The sequence below is a fragment of the Papaver somniferum genome, chromosome 9, assembly GCF_003573695.1.
Source record: "Papaver somniferum cultivar HN1 chromosome 9, ASM357369v1, whole genome shotgun sequence".
Lineage (NCBI taxonomy): Eukaryota > Viridiplantae > Streptophyta > Magnoliopsida > Ranunculales > Papaveraceae > Papaver > Papaver somniferum.
This window is the reverse complement of record NC_039366.1, coordinates 117,287,790-117,309,105: the sequence shown is the minus strand read 5'-3', so window position 1 is coordinate 117,309,105 and position 21,316 is coordinate 117,287,790. Positions and strand designations below refer to the sequence as shown.

The following is a 21,316-nucleotide window of genomic DNA, read 5'->3' as shown; positions in this document are numbered from 1 at the left end:
GAGTAAACAAACATGGTGTCATTTTCATTCAACACCATGGCCATTCACCAATTCACCATTGTATTTAAAACTTCTTTCGAAATTCAAACACAATAAACTTCTTCAGCAATAAATTGAGTGCTAAACCCGAACCGATGACCTCAAACATGAAAATGTGCCTCCTGGTCAACTGAGCTGTTCCTCGTTGAGTTTAGCATGCCATAGTTTCAACTTTCACTTGCTTATTGCTTGCTTCGTGATTTCAGGTATATGTAGAATATCAGGCATAGAGTTTATGATAAGATCAAGAGAGCTATAAGCAAGAGATTACAGTCAACAACCGAACATAGTTGCGGTTGATGTACCATGTGCAGGCCAAGTCCCGTCTTGCTAAAGCTATATACCTAATCATCCATGTATTATACAACAGCGTGGCAGGATTAGTTATGACAATAAACAAATAACAAGAACACCATTTTTGGTCGTAGCCAGATTGTTGGAATCCTATAGTAGAAACCTAACCACTAGTTTACAAAAATAAAGAGCCCCCACGCCTTGTAATCGATTGTGATCTGTGAGTTCACGAGTTGTGTGACCCTACCAGCACGTACCAAATCAAACTCATTAGGTATTCATAATTCTCGAAACAGATCAGTCATACTTTCATAATTAAAAAGGAAGAAAATAATTAAATGAAAATTGTAAAGAATAATAAAGTATGTTATCATGATCATCATTTCTCTCTGAACGTAACCTAATGAAACAAAATCAGAACACTGGAGCTTAATTATAAATTTTGTCACTTGATCAGTTACGAACGTGAAAAAATCTGCATGTCATGTGAGGATCTTATTTAACCTATTCTACTTAGATTGATTTTGGAAAAGAAAAAGGAGTTGATGAAAAAATTTTGATGAATGCAACACATGACCTGCTACTGTTTTCTCCCAGAAAACAAAATCATATCAATCAGTTATCAGTTCCAACAAGTTATAAATTAAACCTAATCTAATTAACAATTTTTTGAATAAGAGTTTGTCCATTTTCTCATCACGAAATAAACTAGCTACAAACTCATGTTTGGGCAGAGGCACAGATGCTTGGATAAGTATAACGATGTGACGTATTTCTAACTTTCTATTACTGGAGCAAATTGCAATTATTTGAATGAAATTTTCGCTCAAAATGATTACACAGCAATCTTTTGCGGGAGAACATTCTCGCTTCAAAGTGATGAACATATGCATGCACCATTCCACCGTCCATGTTTTCAATCCTATATATGATTGAGGAAATTTTGCTGCCACTTTGTCGAACGAAGACCTATCGGGCAAACAAAGTTAAGGACGCATGTCAACTTGTCAAGAGAGGAGGGAAATGGGGTTGCAGCGAGAATCACTCCTTGGGGGAAGTAGAGATTCTTAGGGTGAGATTCGTGAGAATAAATATGGCGATGTTGGGTGTGCTGTGGACTGGTGCAAAGAGTAACTAGTACGAGAGAAGAAGATAGGACTACTATATACGGTTCATCTTTTCATGTACCTAATACTTAATCAGAAACGCTGTCATTTTTATACAAATTTAATCAAACTTGGTATTTTATTACGAATATTTTTTCCAAAAAAAGTTCTGTTTTTTTTTCGTAATAAGTTATCATCAGTATTGTAAACTTCTTTTGTTCATTTTCTGTACAATTTTTAATTGAATATTTTTGTTTGTTTGTTCGGGGACTCGATTGATAAGGTACTTGACTACAAGTACTGGTGCGTTGATCCACGTTGATTTGATAGGAAAACCCTGATAAGTCCTGACACACTGATATAATTAATTGAGTTCAATAATGTAGAATTCCACGAGCTAACTTTGATTATTGATTATAAGAAGAATCAGGAACTTAATGCAATTGATTCTTAAGCGCGCGGCTCCATATCTTAGAGAAGGAGATGATTATGAATAAAAATTAGGTTGTACGTGGTAATGGTTGTTGTATGATTCGTTGTATGGCATATTAACGATAATTATAAGAGAAGAAGAAGCGCGGAAAATGATGTGAAAACGGTCGTCGTAGGAGTAGGATTTTTGTCTGTGGTCGGTGCATGATGGAGGAGGGTACAACTCCATACAAGGAAACTTCATCCCTAACGTGCGCCGAGAGGGAAGACGAGCTGTTCTTCTACCTGTTTCAACTAATTAATCATCATCCTGGAACTGGAATCGGAATCAAATTGACTCAATAATTCCAAACAAACGCCAATTCAACTTACTTTATCCACGCGTAAAGACAGACATACACCCTGGTCTTAAGATTAACTCACTCCTAATCCAGTTGCTTAATTACTGTACGTATTGCTCTACTGGTACACTAGTATATGTAGTGAAAAGAGTATAGACACGTGAAGGTTTCAGGTGGAGGTGAGAGGCGTGAGAGCTGATTAAGTGTGGTCCTGCTGGATCCTGGTGACGATGATGCATGGGGACTATTCATGATAGAACCAACGTTATTATGGGGGGTCGCTGGTGGGGATGGCGAGCTTGCATTCTGGACGTACATGGAAAATGTGGGTTCCATTTCATTTAAGACTGTTAAATTGACGAGTGCCGACAATTCATTCGGTGTTAATGGTTTTATTTATGTGGAGCTTGTTAGGTTTTTTTTAGAACTCTACTAAATTTAATTTAAGATTTGACGCTAGCTCTATCTAACATGATTTATAAAAGGATACCAGCATTATTAAGTGTTGATACCGTTTTATATAGTACAAAAAGATTCTACCGATCCTGACCGTTGGATCGATGAAATGGTATCAATACTTAATAATACTGGGATCCCCTTTATAAATTGTGCTATCTAACTGGTGGTGGTTCTCAGGGAGGAATCCGTGGCACACAGGTATTGAAGTTCTTCTTTTCTTTCTTTTTAATTTAACAAAATTCACAAGCTTCTTGATAAAGTGGAGAAAATAATGAGAATAAGAAAGAAAAGAGGCGAAGCTTGACGTTGAAAGAAATAAACAAAAAAAATGTAATAGGAAAATAAAAATCAACATAACACAAAAGAATACTATCTTAAATTTGTAAGAAGATTGGAGAAATTCAACGCTTCTTGTAGTTGACTAAGTAAAATTAGATGGTTGATTCGGTCTTTGTCAATTTATTTTTTACAGAATTACTCTCCTTATAGATATATAAAAGCCTGAACTGAGTCGAAGACGAATACCTCAAAATAAAATTAATGATTATACCATGGTAAAAATTAAGTTTTATTATAAAGTTCAAATCCAAAAAGAAAGAAAAATATCCAAACAACTTGAAAATAATTTAAAATAAAACATTTTAGTCGGTTAACTGTTAGTAATGCAACTAGCAACAAAATTGTAAATAATTTGAACAACAAACATTCAGAAATCCCGGATATGAAATATATCAGAGGACAGGCAGTCCACCACCTCCTCAAATGATAAGCTATTTGTCGTCTAAAACCTCTCCGCATAACAAGCTAAGATGTAACTTATGCTCTTAGATAATCGTACTTCTGGTATTTAAATTTAGATTCTTTGTGAATGGATTTTTGCAAAAAAAAACCATTGAATTTCATCATCTTCCTTAGTACTAAGGAACACATTCCCTTATGGAATTATGTGAGAAAATTGGAATTTTATGTCTGTATTTTTGGAGGAATAATAAAAAGTAAATTAATAATATTGGATTCTAGATTTTTGTTAAAAATAATCTATTTTTGAATGGTTCACGAACCGTGGAAAAGGAAAGGGTATCCTTTCTCTAACTTCTTCTTTGAGAAAATTTCCTATGATGGTTGTTATGTTTCTTGCTTATGTATCTTTGGAACTTTTTCCTCCTTCCTAAACTCTTATTTTGATTTCTCTTATATATACATACACTTGTCTTGAGTTTTTTCTCATTTAAGTTCTTTTCACAAAAGAGTATGCCTCATGTAGCTAGTAGATACAAACTAGAAAATATGGATCAATAAGCGAAGGTATATGATCACAAAGAAAGAAGAACAAAACCCTTGTTGATGATGAAGTTGATACTCTTAAAGATACCGAGGATATCATCAAAGTCTAAATTCTTATTTTACTTATACTCATCAAAATGTTGAGAAAGAATAAATTACTTGTGCAAATGTTGTTTATGACTTTATTAAACACTTTGAGGAACCTGAGGTTCAACTTGTTGTTGCTACGAAGAATCAAGACATGTTAAGAATTGAGGTTTCTGCTGACCTTATTCTCATGAAATCTCATTTCAATGAACTTTTTAATAAATAGATTTTTCCTATGGAATCGGTTGAAGATAAGCTCAAGATATTTAAAAAAAAAAAGAGGAATCGACTAGAAGTAACTGTGAATTCCTAAATAACTCCTTTAAGGATTCATTCTTTTTTTTTTTTTTTTATAAACAAAGGCCTTCAAAAAGGATAATGGTCCTCCTCAACTGTTGGAAGGATCCAAACAGGAGGTTTAGACCAGTACATGGAAGAATTGTTTTGTTTTTCCCATTGAGCAAGCTCATGAGCTACAAAATTATAACTTCTAGGATGAAAACTAAATATACAAGCAGATAATTTGGAAGAAAAAAAGAGAATGTCTTTAAAGATAACATCCGTCCTAGAGTCTCCATCGAAATTCCCAGCTGAAAATTGATCGATGAGAGCTTTTGCATTACTTTTTACAATGATGTGAGAGAGATGTTGTTCCACAACTTTCTTCAGATTTTCCAAGATGGCCCTTGCTTCAGCTTCTTCAGCAGAGTGAACATCAAAGACTAAGGAGGCACAAAAGGTTGCTTTTCTTGAGAAATCACGCATCACATAGCCTGCACCATTATCTCCAGAGATATCATCAAAGGCATCATCAGTATTGCATTTAATCCAACCAAAAGAAGGAGGCATCCATTTATCACTAATACTGACATGTATGGTGGAGGGAGTAGTCAAACTAGGATTTCTAGAATTCCTAGTGAGGAGCATAGCTCAAGCTCTAGCTAAGACAGCAGTGAAGTTTTCTCTAATGCCTTGGAAAATGAAGTTGTTTCTACTGGTCCAGAGAGACCATAAGATAGCCACAAAGAGACATTGATTATCCCCAGACAATTTAGAATGATGGTCAGTTAACCAGAAAAGAAGCCAATCTAAAAAAGATTTATTCTGAAAAAATTGAGTATTAATGTTGAAATCAGAAATGAACCAAACTCTACTAGCAAAGGGGAAAGTGACCAAAGCATGCATAATAGTTTCCTGAGGATCAGAACACCTAGGACAATCCACACTATGCATAGGCATTCTAGTATGGAGAATGGTTCTGGAGGGCAAGGCATTTCTAGCTGCTCTCCATATAAAGACCTGAATTCTGTAAGGCACTTTAACTTTCCAAATGCACTTCCAAAGATTTTTACAAGGGGAAGGCCTAAGGCCTCTGAACCCAAAGTAGGCAGATTTAGAGGAAAATTTGCCATTCTTAAAAAGATCCCAAGCCCTCCTATCAGGAGTGCAAAGATGGCTTAAGGGAATGGAGATAATCTTCTGAACAGAAGCATTATCAAAATGGGTGTTTAGTCTAGACACATCACAACTTCTGGATTGGGAATCAATGAAATAAGCAACTTTAATACTAGGATCAGGAGGAACAAGAGGGCTGGGTGTGGCAGAACCCTAAGAGGGAATCCATTTATCACACCATGGGTCAATAAATTGACCATCCCCAACAATCCAAGAAATAAAAGGTTTTATAAGCTCCTTAATAACATGCAGGCACTTCCAAGTCCAAGAACATTTAGCAGTACACTTAGCATTCAAAAAATCAGTTTTGGGAAAATATTTGGCCTTAAGAACAGTGGCCAGAAGACAGTTAGGATTTTCCAGGATTCTCCAGGCATTCCTAGCAAGCATTGCTAGGTTGTTTAACTCAGTCTTCCTGAACCCCAAACCTCCTTCAAGTTTAGGGGAACATAAAATGTCCCAGCCTAGAAGGTGCAACTTTCTATCCTTGGGATCTAAAGTTTCACCCCACCAGAATTTACAGAGGTGAGAGTCCATCTGTTTACAAAGGTGTTTAGGGATAAGAAAGGCTCACATTTGAAAAAAAAAGGGATAGCTTGAACAATGTGCTTGATCAGAGTAGTCCTAGCAGCTTGGGATAAGAGCTTGTGAAGCCAGATAGAGATCCTGGCATCAATGGCTTGGAGAATACCCATATATGTCTGGATTTTTGAAGCTTGGAAAATAGTAGGTGTTCCAAGATATTTTTCTCATAAATCCCTGCTTGATCAGAGTAGTCCTAGCAGCTTGGGATAAGAGCTTGTGAAGCCAGATAGAGATCCTGGCATCAATGGCTTGGAGAATACCCATATGTGTCTGGATTTTTGAAGCTTGGAAAACAGTAGGTGTTCCAAGATATTTTTATCATAAATCCCTGCTTTGGATGTCTAAAATATTAGCCACAATGGCTTTCCTATGTTCAGGAATCTTCCTACTAAACAAAATACCAGATTTTTCAAAATTGATTTCTTTCCCAGAAGCAAGGCAGTATTTTTGAAGATAGTCTTTTATGACATGAAAGTTTTTTTCAGTAGCTTTTGAAAACAAGAGAGAATCATCAGCAAACAGAAGATGGGTCATTTCAGGAGCCTCTTTACAGACTCTTATGCCTTCTAAAGTACCCTTTTTTGGAGGCTATCAATGTAAAAAGATAATGCTTCAGAACAAATGATGTATAGATAAGGAGATAGAGGGTCTCCCTGTCTTAGACCTATTTCAGGTTGGAAGAAACATGTAGGGCTACCATTAAGAAGGAAAGAATAAGACACAGTGGAGACACACTGGTTTATCAGTTTAACCCAATGATTAGACAGACCCATTTTAGTTAAGACTTTCTCAAGAAAATCCCACTCAAGCTTATCATAGGCCTTAGACATGTCAAGTTTGATGGCAGCTATGCCCTCAACTTTATCATTATGATTGACAGCATATATGGCCTCATTAGCAAGCAAAATGTTATCAGAGATACTCCTCTTAGGGATAAAAGCACTTTGGTTTTGGGAAATAATATTGTTCATAAAAGGTTTCAGTCTATTAGCCTGAGTTTTTGAAAGAATTTTATAAATAAAATTACATAGGCCAACAGGCCTATACTGGGTTACCAATTCAGCAAGAGGGACTTTTGGGATAAGAGCTATGTTGGTATGATTAAAAACCTTGGAAATGTTACCAGTTCTAAAGAAGGTTTGAGTCATATCAACAACAACTTCCCCCACAATGTCCCAATGCTTTTGATAAAAGAGACATGTAAAACCATCAGGACCAGGAGCCTTTTTCCCCCCATTTGGAAGACAACATTCTTAATTTCCTATGGAGTCAGAGGCATATTTAAGGATGCATTATCTTCTTCAGAGAAATTAACAGGAAGATCAGCAAGAATTTCAGCTTGAAATTGTTGAGGATGGGTGGAATAAAGATTTTTGAAATAATCTATGAAAGAATCTCCAATACTATCTCTATCAGTTAGAATAGTATTCAAGGAGTTATTTATCCAGCTAATAGCATTTCTTTTTCTTCTAAAGAGAGTTACTCTATGAAAATATGGTGAATTTCTGTCACCTTCCAAGAGCCAAACTTCTCTAGATTCGTCCTTCCAATATAACTCCTCCAGGTTGTACAGATATTCGAACCTGGCTTTCAGTCTAGAAGTATTACTAGTATCAGTAGGTTAAAAGTTTGAAGGTCAGCTAATTATTTTCTAATGGTTGATATATTGGTTTGTATATTACCAAAAGAAGACTTATTCCAATCTCTTAGGCCTTTTTTGGTGCTTAAGATCTTAGCTTTAAGTTTGTAGGAAGGGGAACCTACCACATTAACAGACCAAGCATTAGCTATAATATCTCTACAAGTAGGATCCTCTATCCACATGGCCATAAAATGAAAAGGTCTAGGCATAATAATATCCTCATAGTTAAACCCTATATGCATGGGACAATGGTCATAAGAATCCCTAGGAAGGTTATTGACACAAAGTTTAGGAAAAAGATCTTCAGCAGTTTGATTAATAAGACATCTATCTAATCTTTCAAGAATCAAATCAGGACCTTGTTGAATACTAGACCAAGTAAATCTTGGTCCATAAAAGCCAAGATCATGGAGATTAAAGACAGAACAAAAATTTCTAAGATTTTCAAAATCAGGATCATCTACTTCTAGGCCACTATTTTTATCTTCAGTACCTAAGAGGGCATTAAAGTCTCCTATAAAGAAAACATGTTCATCTAAAGGGACATTTATCTGTTGACATTGCTGTTCCGAAAAGGCTTGTCTTAGAATACTGTTAGGTTCTCCATACATAAAATGAATATGACAGGTCTTATAATGGATTATATCAGTAGTAGTAACATAGATGCCCCTCAGACTGGAGGAAATAATGTTGAGGTGAACTTCCTTTTTCCAAGCAAGGGGAAGACCACCACTTCTCCCAAAACTTGGAACATTAAAGGTACATGGAAATCCCATATTTCTTAGTTTCCTAGTTGCCATGTCTTTGTTCATTTTGGTCTCAGAGAGGAAAATAATATCTGGGTTGACATTCTTACATAGAAGACTAAGCTCCTTGTTAGCAGATTTTTTTACTAAAGCCCCTAAGGTTCCAAGCAATCATGTTGATATTATTTACAGGAAAATGATTTATGATATTATGAGCAATGTCAATTAGAGGAGATGAAAGTGGTTGATTTACCTGAGTGGTAGAGTCAGATCCACCACCAAGAGAAGCATTGGTACCGTCACCACTTTGAGAGTCAAATTAGGAGGAATCGATACTAGAACTAGCAGCATTGAGAGGAGAATTATTGCAGACACCATTGTTGCTTGGGGAATTGTCAGCAGGTACAATGTAGCTCCCAAAAGAGTTAAAAACTGGTTGGATATTGAACGAGCAAGTAGAAAGGTCAATGGCTGGTAGTTCTCCCAATTTGGTGATTGGAGGACAGAGCTGAGCTTAATCAGGTTCAGTGGAAGTTTGTTCTTCAGGGATAACCACTATACTAGCCACACTTGAATCAGCTCTTCTTCGTTTTCGTAAATCAGCTCTGGGGTTAATCTTCCTTTTGAGGTTTGCTAGAGCATCTTGTTCAACAGTATTAGGTGCTCCTCTAGTGATTATTGGACTGGTATTTGGCAGAGCAGCAGTTTTGAATCTTCTTGAGGAGTTAGAGGTACGAATCGGAACACTGGGAGTTGACTCTGATCCAGAGATAGATGCAGCAACTGTAACATTTTGAGTAGTAACTTGTTTTAGCACAATTGGCAAACCATTTTCCAACTGGATCAAATGTTTTTGAACCGTACCAACATCAAAGATCTTCAGAGTAGTGGATCTATTGATAAACGGGCCCATTTGGAAAGTATTAGATAAGCTCATTTGAATAGAGTTTTCCATTCTTTGATCAATAACTTCTGTTTTTCCTTTATTGCACACTTCAATAGAAGTAGATTCAATTTGTGTTTCTGGTATAACTTCAAATTGTTGCATAACAGTATCAGTGATGGCAGCAGCTGATGGAACTACTTGCTTGATTGTATAAGGCATTATTAACTTTGAGACAGCTGGGAGAGTATAGTTGCTGGAAGACGCGTCAAGCTCTTTGATCTTTTTTTGCTTTAATTGCCAAGTAGGGTAGTTACGATCTTTGTGATACAGAAAATGACAAGAGGTGCAGAAATACCCAGGAACTTTGATATGCCTGCATTCAATCAGAAACGGTTCCCTTCTACCACTTGTGAATAGAGGAATGCCTGTTGGTAAAGCTTTTTGGACTTGGATTCTAATGCAAACTTTGACGTTCTTCCTGAGAGGGTGTTTTCCAAAGGGATTTTGATCTTCAAGTAGTTCCCCCATGTTGAGAGTTAGTTTTTGAAGATCCTCAAATTTTTTGCATTCATTCGGAATGTTGCATAAGATGAACCACATGATTTCCTCATCAAAAGTGAGTTGATGATTTGGAGGCCAACCTTCTACCGGAACAACTCTTAGTACCATTAGATAACCGCAGACAAACCAAGGTTTTTGAGAATTGATCCTATTAAAATCCTCTTCAGATAAGTAAACAGATGAGAACTTTGTTTCGTTGACCATTGAAGGTAGTTATGGCTGGGTGTTGAGCTAAAGGCCAGTTATTACAGATGTAGAACCTGATTGAAGAAGTTGGGATCAAATTCTCACAGCAAACATATCCCGCCATACACCATTTCCAATTGGTATCAGCTTCAGCAAGGACTACTTTTTTATCAATGAAAACTGGTTTAGCAAGTGAAGATGGTAAGGTTAATTTCTCAGACATTTGGACAGAAAGGGTTTGAATTTCTTGGTTTAGGCTTTGAGTATCTTCAGAGGATTGTGGGAATTCCATCATTAAAGAGAGATAGATATATATGAAAATGGGATGATGGACTTCAGTTTTCCAAATAATTAATATAAAATGCAACTGCAGAGAAAGGAATCTCTTATGAGGACTATTTTGATATTGGATATAGACAATGTAGGTGAGGGAGAGACAGGGAGAGTTTGTTTGTTTATGAGTTTAAACTTTAAAAAGGGAATGAGAAATTTGTTGACTATGGATTGGAAAGCTTTCAGGATATATTTGGTGTAATATAGATATAATTATGCTGCAAGACTTACTTTTGGGAAGAGGGACAACATAAGGAACATCCCTTTCATATCTTTGCTTTATTTGCATTATCCCAGTAGAAACATTCACGTGAGCATTATGAGACAGAAACCACATATGGACAAACCCAATAATACTTTGTTGAGCCTTTTGTGGTAGGTAAGCTTGGGGATACATGACGTAGTTTGTGGTAGTTGGGTATTTATCATGTTTATCCCTTCTTGGGATGACGTTTATACGATGATGCAAACAACCAAATGGAGTAATGGTATAAAATTGGAGGGAAAAATTGTATTGAAGTGGGTGGCTATGGGTTGACTGTAGAAGGTCCGTCAAGTCGTTTGGCTTAGAAGTAGAGCTAGTAACGCATCTGCCCATGGTTTTTAAAATTGTGCGATTCACGATTCGAATCGCACGATTCGCTTCATTTTCAACCAAATCGATTTGAATCGATAGTGTGAAGCGTTTTTCCTAAGAATCGGTGGTCAACCAAGGTTTACTATGATTTTTGACTTAATTCTGAAGTCATAACTGATTTTTTTCAAAAAGGAGAGACTGCAATGTCGAACCCACGACCTCCTGCTCACACGAGTGGTATCTAACCACTGTTGCACGTTGATTTTGTTGATGTTTATTCAACTTTATTAGTATATATAAGAACCAAAGACCAAAACTGGGAATGCTAGTGGTGTTAAAACTCAATATATTTTATATTTATACTAAATATTAAGAATATTTTCTATGGTTCAATAATATTTATAGGCATACATTTACGATTTAATAATCAATCATGAATCTACGATTCACGATTTAATATACGATTCGATTCTTGGATTTTTAAAAACGATTCACGATTTGATTTATGATTTAAAAACCTTACCCCAAACCGCAATGGTGTCTCTCAACTGATGCTGCATTCTTCTAGTCTGCATAAAACAAAAAATGTCAATTAGACCCCAAATATCAATCTCAAGGTTTGGTGACCTACCAACACCTCCCTTAATAGCAATTCTGTGGGAAATAGAAGTAATAATGGGTATTAGGTGTTGAAAATAGGTCTTGACAGGGTAATGATGTTCATTAGGGTGAAGGGGGTACGCATGGATTTGAATGGGCGTGGTAAACAAAGAGACATCACAGTTAACTAAGCGCCATAAATGGAATTTAATAGACGCAAATGGGTATTTAAGGGGGTGATTAGCAGAGAGATTATTATTTTCAAGGTAAATATTTACAGAAGAGGAAAGGTTTAGGTTTAGATTTAGCAAACAAATTTGAGAGATTGGCTGATTTTCTTGGCCAAAACCATCAAACTCTGATGGTAATCATCCCATTGTACCATCATAAACGCCTGAGTATTCCCAAGCCAAATCACTTCACCCTTCATTGAGTCTGAATGAGTTGCAGAGATTGAGAGATGAAGCACAATCAGAAATTGATCGTCGTATTCAAGAACAAGAACTTTAACGAGACGAATAAGAAGCTGCTCGTATCCGATGGGAGCGAAGAGTTGAGGCTATCTATACTGCATGGCTACCCAAGTTCTTAGAATGGAGAGATATAAAAGATGAGGAATGGGCAGAGAAGCATGCCAAGACCCCAAGATATGGAAGTGCAACAGAGAGTGATTCCGAGGATTCTGTTGGCTTTGAGTATGATATGGAGGAGGTGAACACCAGTGACCTTGATTCTGAGGCTTCAGAGGATAAACGCAAGATGGATGTGTATCATGATGGGAAGTTGAAAAGTCGATTCGATTACGAACTCGCCAACCCCAAGATCTTTGCACGCACCATGAGTGAAGGTGAGCCAAGCAGGGTAAGGGTAAGCAGACGTATTGCCAATTTGGATGATGAGGAAACTGAGGATGAAGAGGGAGAGGAAGAAGGTGACAGTGATGAAGAATCGTCTTCCAGTGGAACTTCACCTGCTCCATCTGACAGTGATGACAGTGAGCGTTATGAAGAGGAGAGATGGGATACAGATGAAGATGATTGGTGGTAATCTCTTCAGAATTACCAGAAAAAGCTAGCTTTTTAGGCTTTGCATAAAGCTTGAAAACGATCAACAAGTTTTTAGTTTTGCTGGTAATTTTTTTCCTTCCTTCCTTTTTTGACGTTGATACAGATGGTGTGAAGCTTCTTCTTCTTTTTTTGGTTGTGAATTTGGTCGACTTTCTTTCTTTTTTGGTGGTATTGATGTGAAAGGATGGTGATATTCAGGGAACTTTTTTGGTATAAAGGTGTAAATGTTGAAGTGGTTATGGTTTTTCAGGTATGTTATAGTGTTCAGTAGTTGCTAGAATTTGGGGAAAAGTAAAATGGAATTCAGCTTTAGGTTTGATATTTTGGTATTTTAAAGCTTTGATCTTTTGAAAATTTGCTGATGAAATCTGGATGTAGTTCTGAACTGAGAATTGGAAACTCTGAATGTAACTTTTTATGGATTATTTGCTATTTATTTCAAAGATGTTTGAGTAAAGTTTGTACTTGTTTTTATTGGAATCAATATTAGTTTGCAATGATTTCATGTTTGTGAGGGTAGTAAGAAATAATAAAGATCTATAAATGATATAACAGGTAATGAGAATCACAATGAGTAGAGAATATTGATGAATGCTAGTATGATTGTTGCTCAGATGAAGAAATTCTGAAAACATGAACAAAGAAAGAGATGCACACGTCAGGATGACGTTGCGGAGCTAAAATGCGATCTTTTTTTTTCTTCCAACATACCCTAATCTTTATTTACTATCTTAATGCTAAAAATTAATGACAGAGCGGGGATTGGATATTACAAGGGGTAAAACCAAAACACTTTTGGGATTCATTCTTATTGTTATAAGGAGGAAAAACTAGTATTTTAAAGTAATTTATTAACGTTTTTCTTATATTACCACTTCATATTTATCATCTACAAATTATTGAAGTTTACTTAGTTACTCCCCCAATCTCTAAAAGATACGCTTGTTTTCTTATTTGGGTATGTCAAAAAATAGGCTTGCTTCCATATGTGGAAAGTCAAATGTTATGATTTTACTAGCATACCCATAGAGGGGCCACTTCTCTCTCTCCCTTTTCTCTCTTAATATTAAAGGGGGACCACTTCTCTCTCCCATCTCTCTTATAATAAATGAATGGGGACCAAGGATAGATTAGGAAAAAACATGAAAAAGTGGTTACAATGATGGTTTTCTTAATTTTTGTGAAAACCAGATAAGCCTATCTTTTAGAGACGGAGGGAGTAAATTTTATTTTGATGAGGATGTTTTGTCCACTTGATCTTTATTGATTATTCTTTGTGTATTGCTTATTTTTCATGAGATTTTTCTTTGTTTTATTATGGATGTGTAATTACGGGGTGATCTCATAATTTCTGTTGCATTACACTCTTTACTCTTTTTTTTTTGTAACTGGCTACAAGAGGAGTAAATTTATGAGAACAATTGCAGTACTTAATCTTTATGATCATTCTTTTAATGTATCAGAAGGATTCCATAAGATGGCTTTTAGTTATCCTTTTTATTTCTCGTATTTGTAACTGACAGAGAATAAGATTGTGACTATAAATCTTGCGTTTATACATGGAAAGAATAGAATAAGATTTTATGTGAATCATATCAAATTACACTCTATATTGTTTATTAGTAACCGTCTAAGAGGAACAAACTTTTGTTGATGATTATTTTTTTCTGAAAAATAATGACTTTTGATTTCTTTAAAATTTAATACCGTTATTTCTAAAAAACAAAATTCGTAACTGGTGAGAAGTGAAGAAAATATTTGGATACAAAAGAAATTTGTTAATGTTCAAGGAAAATTCTTCTCTTGTATACATAGCTCATGTTGTTCTCGTTAGAAATGACATCTAATGGGGAGAGTTTCATTTTGAAATTGTGCTTAATTATTATATTTTTTTGGGGAGTGATGAGTCCTAAAAAGTGCATATTTCTATATATTTTTCTTGGCATTTAACTCATCTTTTGTGCATTAATTCTACATTTTATCCCATATTCTGTATTTTCATTGTTTTCAAGAATAAATATTTTTCTTACTTAATTTTGCATTTTTAGGTAATAAATAAAGTATGGATGAATTGCGGAGCGGAATAGAGCAGAAAGTAGTGAAAAGCCGGGAGGAGTTACGCAAGGAAGCCGCGAAGAACGTTGTGCATAAGACCAAGAGGCTAGGAATGGGCTTGAAGAAGAAGAATCGTCCTTAAAGAAGATATGGGATTGGCATACCCAAGGCCCAAAGTCCTTTCTCAAACCCATTTTCACTATCCAAGCCCGTCTCGGATTTCAGCCGTCAGATCGAAGCATTTCAGCATCCTACGGTCGCTCCATCATCGCACATCAAACTACGAAGCTCCCGCTTTACATCGCAACGCCCATCTCCATCTTGGGCCGTCCTTTTCGTTGCATTCCTCCATCCGACGGTCGCTACCCACAGCCTCCCATCTCACCGTTGGATCCACCTACCATCGTCACATCCCACAGACCAGATCGCGAAACGTCATCCCTCGCTGAAACCGCTCGACACTACAGTACCAAACACCCTACACCTCTACCAAACGCCCCCTACCCCAAACTCAGTCGACCTCTTTCATCTCCACCTTACCCTGTTGCAAAACCACCTCTCCCTGCAACTGTCGCCACCACCTTCTCCCTGCCACAGCCACCCTAGTTCCGCCACCATCATCACCCTATCGACCAACAACCAAAACCCATCTCCCCCTATCCCTCTAGTTCCCTATTTTCTCACTTTTTCACGCTTCTTTGCCTGAATCCCTAGGCGTGAAAAACTGATGAATTAGGTAACCTAGAGTTGCAATTGGCGCATGAGAAGAGGTCAGGGAGCAATTACAAAGCATGGGTCGACGATTTCAAGAATCAATTTCAAAAAAATTAGGTAACCCTAATTCAACTGATTTTTGGGGAAGAACCCTAATTTTGTAGTTTTGGGAAATTGGGTCTGTGGGTATAAATATGTATTGTTGGGTTGTGTTAAAGACATGCCCGGAGTAGCCGGTGCACCAAGTTGTAGTAGTTTATTTTCAGTAATGTTCATCATGTTATAATTTAATAACTAGGGCTTTGATGAAACTCATAATCATATGTTAAGATAATTCATGTTCATGTTGTTGTTCTTGATTGTGCTTCATTGCTTTAGGAATGACAGGAAGCTAATTAAACCAAATGAGCCTGTGATAGGTTGTGCTGTAAGAAGACAGCTTATACTAGGGGTGAGTTAGTGAAGTTGGTTGATAAGTCTTCCATTTGAGACCTCTCTGGAAGAAGGAATGTGCTTCATTGTTTTAGGAATGACAGGTAGCTAATTAAACCAAATGATCCTGTGATAGGTTGTGCTGTAAGAAGACAGCTTATACTAGGGGTGAGTTAGGGAGATTAACTGATAGATCATTCATTGTAGCTTTATCTGGAAAGGAACAAGAACACAATTTGAATAGGTATTGCCTTAGTTTAGGATTATTGGGTGAATTCAAATGCCCTAGTGCTTTTAGTCACTAGAAAGATTTAGAATACAACACCAGCTCCCTCCTTGTCCCTGTGGACTTCCCCTTATTTGCTCACTCACTACTTTAGATCCTGTATACTTGCAGGTTTAGGTTAAAACATAGTTTTAGGACTTATTCCTTGAGCTACCAAGTTTTTGGCGCCGCTGCCGGGGACTCGGTAGCGGTGCCATTGTTGCTTTCTTTTTCTTTACTTTACCCTGTTCCTATTTTGTTTAGTTTTTCTTTTCAGTCATTGCTAGTGTAACTTAGTGTAACTTCCTTTTGTATCTCTAGCTGTAATTTTTGATTTTTAGTTTCTGCACTTTGTGACTTAGTGTAACTTCTGCCATTTGCATATTAGTACCACCTGCCATATCACATAGTTTTCATAGTTCAATTTATTTTGTAGCATACTACTGCAACTGTGTAGTTCTGCATCATTTGCATACTACTTGTATATATGTGTTAGCTGTACTGTTAGTTGTAGTTTTAGCTTTTCAGTCAATTGCATCATTGTTTTATCTCACATTTAGTTTAAGTCACCTGCATCATAAGTCATGTGAGTATCTTTAGCATATCTGTTAATTTTTCTCGTGTTTTCTTTCATCTTGCATCTCATGCTGTAGATTTTAGTAAGCCATTGTCCTGTAACAATCCTATAAGATATCTCATGTTGTAACCCTGAGTTTCCATGTCCTGTAACACATTGTTTTCTTAGTAGTGTTAAAAGTTGTGAAGCCATTGTTCTCTTACTGCCTTGGCTGCCAAGCTGCTGTGCTGCTGCAGCTTTCTTTCCAGCTACCTCAACTGCCCTGCTTCTCCTGCTGCTGTTGCTTTGTGCTGCTTGCCTGCAGCTCCTCTCTTGTGCTTTCCCTGCAACCTGCTAGCCTCCCCTAAGCTGCTGCTGCTGCTGCCTGCTGAAGCTGGTGCAAGATAAAGCCCAACTGGGCTGTAAGCTGCAGGAGGAGAAGAAATTGAACCAAGCCCAACTGGGCTGTAAGCTGCAGGAGGAGAAGAAATTGAACCAAGCCCAACTGGGCCTTGAGTGTTGAAGCCAAAGCTTAGGATGATCCAAAGCCCAACTGGGCTTTTGCAACCTAACTGAACAGCTGGGCTGTGCTTCAAAGGTAAGCCTAAACCCATTAAGAGAACCCAACCTGTGGGCTTCCATTTTTAATTTGTGGGCTTGTAATAATTTTTGTTTTTCTTTATTTTTTTATTTGGGCTTGTAATAATTTTTCTTTTTCTTCTTTTTCTTTCTTTTATGGGTTTGTAATTATTATTGTTGTTTTTATTTTCTTTTATGGGTTGTGCTAATTTATGATAGGATAATTTAAAAAAAAAAAAAAAAAAAAATTACTTGCTCCCAAATTCAAAAAACCAAATTTTATTCTGCTCCCACATTAAAAACCAAAATTTTTTCCCATTAAAACCAAATGTCTCCCGCCAAAACCAAATTTTTCCCAACAAAACCAAATTTTTCCAAAAAGTCCAATCCCTTAAAAACCAAATTTTGAGCTTTGTAAACTCTTTACTTAGCCTTTGAGCCCAATCATGTCTAGATCTTTTTCTACAGTTGGGGAATACAACGAATCCCTTAGAGAACTTGCGTATGGACAAACTTCACGTTATGAACCTCCCACAGACCATGATGTCAATAGTTATAGGAATTATTATGGACATTTTCAAAGTCCCGAGCCTCAATACATGAACCCTAATGACTATTCGCACATGCATCGTTTGCCACAACGTGAAAATGAACATTTTGCTAGTGCCTCACTCACACAATCATCTCTTGTGGATCAATTAGAAGCTCGGATCGCAGCTTTAGAAATGCAATCACATGAGGAATCTGTCACATCTAATTTTCTTAGGCAACCTAAAATCTATGCATGTCCCGCATGTGGTAGTTTAGACCACCCTGTTGAGAATTGTCATATTTTGCATAATTTTAGGCAATCTAGAGAAAATCCAAGGTATGAAATGCCCATAAATTGTGAGAATGGTAGTCATTGGGACCATAATCAATCCTTTGAGGGTTGCGATCAATCTTTTATAAACCCTAATGACCATGCACACATGTACCAATCACCACAATTTGAACATAAAATTTTGTACTCCCATGAATTTAGACTCCACCACAGAAGCTTTCAGACTCAGTGAGCAAAACTTCGATAGATCTACATCACGAATTCAGGCATATTTAGATCAGATTTTGCTTCACCTACAAAAGGAGGAAATTCATGAGGAAATGTATGTTGTCCCTAATGAAGTGTCTAGTCCCATTCATGTAAATGATGTTGAATATGAACCTAATTTAGAGGAACATGAATCGACTAACGACACCACCACTTTTAATGAGGACCAATATGCATGCTACCATGATGATGATTATGATGATTATGATGATGTGTTAGAAGAACATGAAAATATTGTGGAACCTGTTAGTTCAATAACATATGGCTTCTCGCCCTCGACCTTCATGAATGTTGTTTTTTCTAATACTCATTGTAATTCATATGATTTTGATATTGACATGGGATTCGTACAATTATTCTGTGAAGATGAACATGACATAGGAATAGTTGAATCTTCTGTAGACACTAATGTTATTATGCATGAAAATATAAGTGATGTGTCTGATTCTCTACCTAGGTCACATTGTGATATTTCTCCTGATTTGCCGATGCATGAGAATGAATTTGTTGATGATGTTGATGATTCTGAGTGTGAACTTTCTAAACTGATTGATGATTGTGAGCATGATGTGACATGTGTAGATGATTAGGAGATTTTGATTTGATTAATAATGACGCACCTATTCTCCTACATGAGTCACAATCTGTTGGCCTTCCACCCAACCTAGATTTGGTTTGTAACAAAAATTTAAACCAACTTTTCTGAAAATTCCTAATCTAGGATTGGAACTGTGTGCCTCCCAAGTCCTCTTGGACTATTTTGCTTCTAAGTATAATACATTTGAGGAACCACAGTTGGAATTAGCATGTTTGCCCGTCCCTAGCACAGTTCACTTTGAGCTAGACCTTGTACATGATGAACCCCCAAAACTGCGAGATTTTGTTTCCAAAATTTTATCCGTTGAAAATCCAGGTTTGGGGGTAGCTCATTTTGTTTCACAGTTCACTTGCATGCCTACTTTTATATTGTGTGAAGCTGTTGAAACCTTACACTTTGTCTTTTGGGTTGATCCTCAACTCTTTAGACTTTTGGTGTATGGTGAATTTTTGTATATAATCCAGTAGATAAAATTTCTTAAAAAACCTTTTTTCCATTTGTATATATTTTGCTAATCCAATATGATCTCGGCTGAAATATGTTGGATTTTTGCCTTGAATAACGGAGTTTTAATTCTGCTTTCGCCGAAATCGGGTATTCTCTCTCCTTTTACTCTACTCAGCATGTCCCTTTCCATATGTTGCATTTTAATTCTTTCCATATTTTGAAACATTGAGGACAATGTTTAGTTTAGGTTTGGGGGTATAGAGTAGATGCCACGATAATATGCTATAATTGAAAACGAACTCCTTCTTCTTTTTGAAAAAAATTGAAAAATTCCAAAAAAATTGAAAAACAAAATTCAAAAAATTAAAAAAAAAAAAATAAAAATGGAGCTCATTTACCTTGAAATGTTGACTCTTGTGCAAATATGTATTTTTATTAGGAGTCTTAGTCTAGATATTTAGGCACCCTGATTCTAGCACAATTCACATAGTGATAAGAAATTTGCACGCGCACGATCTACCAATACATGTATGGCCTCGATCTTCAAGGTGTTTGATAGGAAGTTACGATTGCCAATCACTTTAGAATACTGAACGAAACTTGACTAGCTTGTTCTTTGGTTGGTTGGGATAGAAGGTGGAGGTTACATTAAGAAAACAACCATCGAATTTAACTGGGTGCATCAAAAAGGGCTACCTCTTGCAAAGTGTCATGTAATCTTTTGTTTCTTGTTGTTATGTATCAAATGTTTCCTTCTTCAAAAAAAAAAAAAAAAAAAAAAAAAACGATGTATATATTCAGAAAAAAATATCAGAAAAATACAAAAAAATCAAGTATTTATCAATTCCATCATCTCTTGTTCCAAAAATAAAAGAGAATAGTCAATGTAAATAAGAGTCATGTAAATAGTCATTTTGTTGTTTTTTTTGTAATAAGCAAGGAGGGTGTATGCCATTGATGTACAACGCGAGTAATTGTGAAATACCTCCAACTCATTCACAATTCTCGTAAAGTCCGGACAGCTAGCTAGATTTCGACCTCAGTTCTTAGCCTGAGAAACTATCTCTTGGTGATTAGTAGTCATGACTTCAGATCTTTCTTTACACATGTGTAGATACACTTTACACTCTTATCACATGTCCTTATTTGTTATCAGTGCTAGGATTGTGCCTTCGATAGCTAGATTGACATCTCCATTTTGCTGTGAGCTTAACTGTTTTGCACATGTCACATTTGATGGAATCTGAGCTTATATTTTGACCTAGAACTTTGTAGGTACGTTCTAAGCAAACCTTCACGAGACTTCAACTCGTCCACTAGGGACACTTAGTGGTTTAAAAGGCTTAGTGCATACGCTAAATGCATTCGAGAGACCAGCGACAGTGGTATAGGTAGGATTTCCTTAGTTTTGTTTTACTTGAGGACAAGTAAAATTCAGGTTTGGGGGTATTTGATGAGTCCTAAAAAGTGCATATTTCTATATATTTTTCTTGGCATTTAACTCATCTTTTGTGCATTAATTCTACATTTTATCCCATATTCTGTATTTTCATTGTTTTCAAGAATAAATATTTTTCTTACTTAATTTTGCATTTTTAGGTAATAAATAAAGTATGGATGAATTGCGGAGCGGAATAGAGCAGAAAAGTAGTGAAAAGCCGGGAGGAGTTACGCAAGGAAGCCGCGAAGAACGTTGTGCATAAGACCAAGAGGCTAGGAATGGGCTTGAAGAAGAAGAATCGTCCTTAAAGAAGATATGGGATTGGCATACCCAAGGCCCAAAGTCCTTTCTCAAACCCATTTTCACTATCCAATCCCGTCTCGGATTTCAGCCGTCAGATCGAAGCATTTCAGCATCCTACGGTCACTCCATCATCCCACATCAAACTCCGAAGCTCCC

The 21,316-nt window shown here is 36.5% G+C and overlaps 1 protein-coding gene across 1 annotated transcript; it reads right to left on the bottom strand.

Moving 5' to 3' along the window:
* Nucleotides 1-4,408: 4,408 nt before the first annotated feature.
* LOC113312469 lies at nt 4,409-4,891 on the bottom strand. Its single transcript, XM_026561221.1, has one exon. It carries the CDS (start codon nt 4,889-4,891, stop codon nt 4,409-4,411), a length of 483 nt encoding a protein of 160 aa, XP_026417006.1.
* Nucleotides 4,892-21,316: the final 16,425 nt, after the last annotated feature.

Coding starts and splice junctions, on each gene's coding strand:
- LOC113312469 (XM_026561221.1), bottom strand. CDS start 4,891: ATGCCTCCTTCTTTTGGTTGGATTAAATGCAATACTGATGATGCCTTT.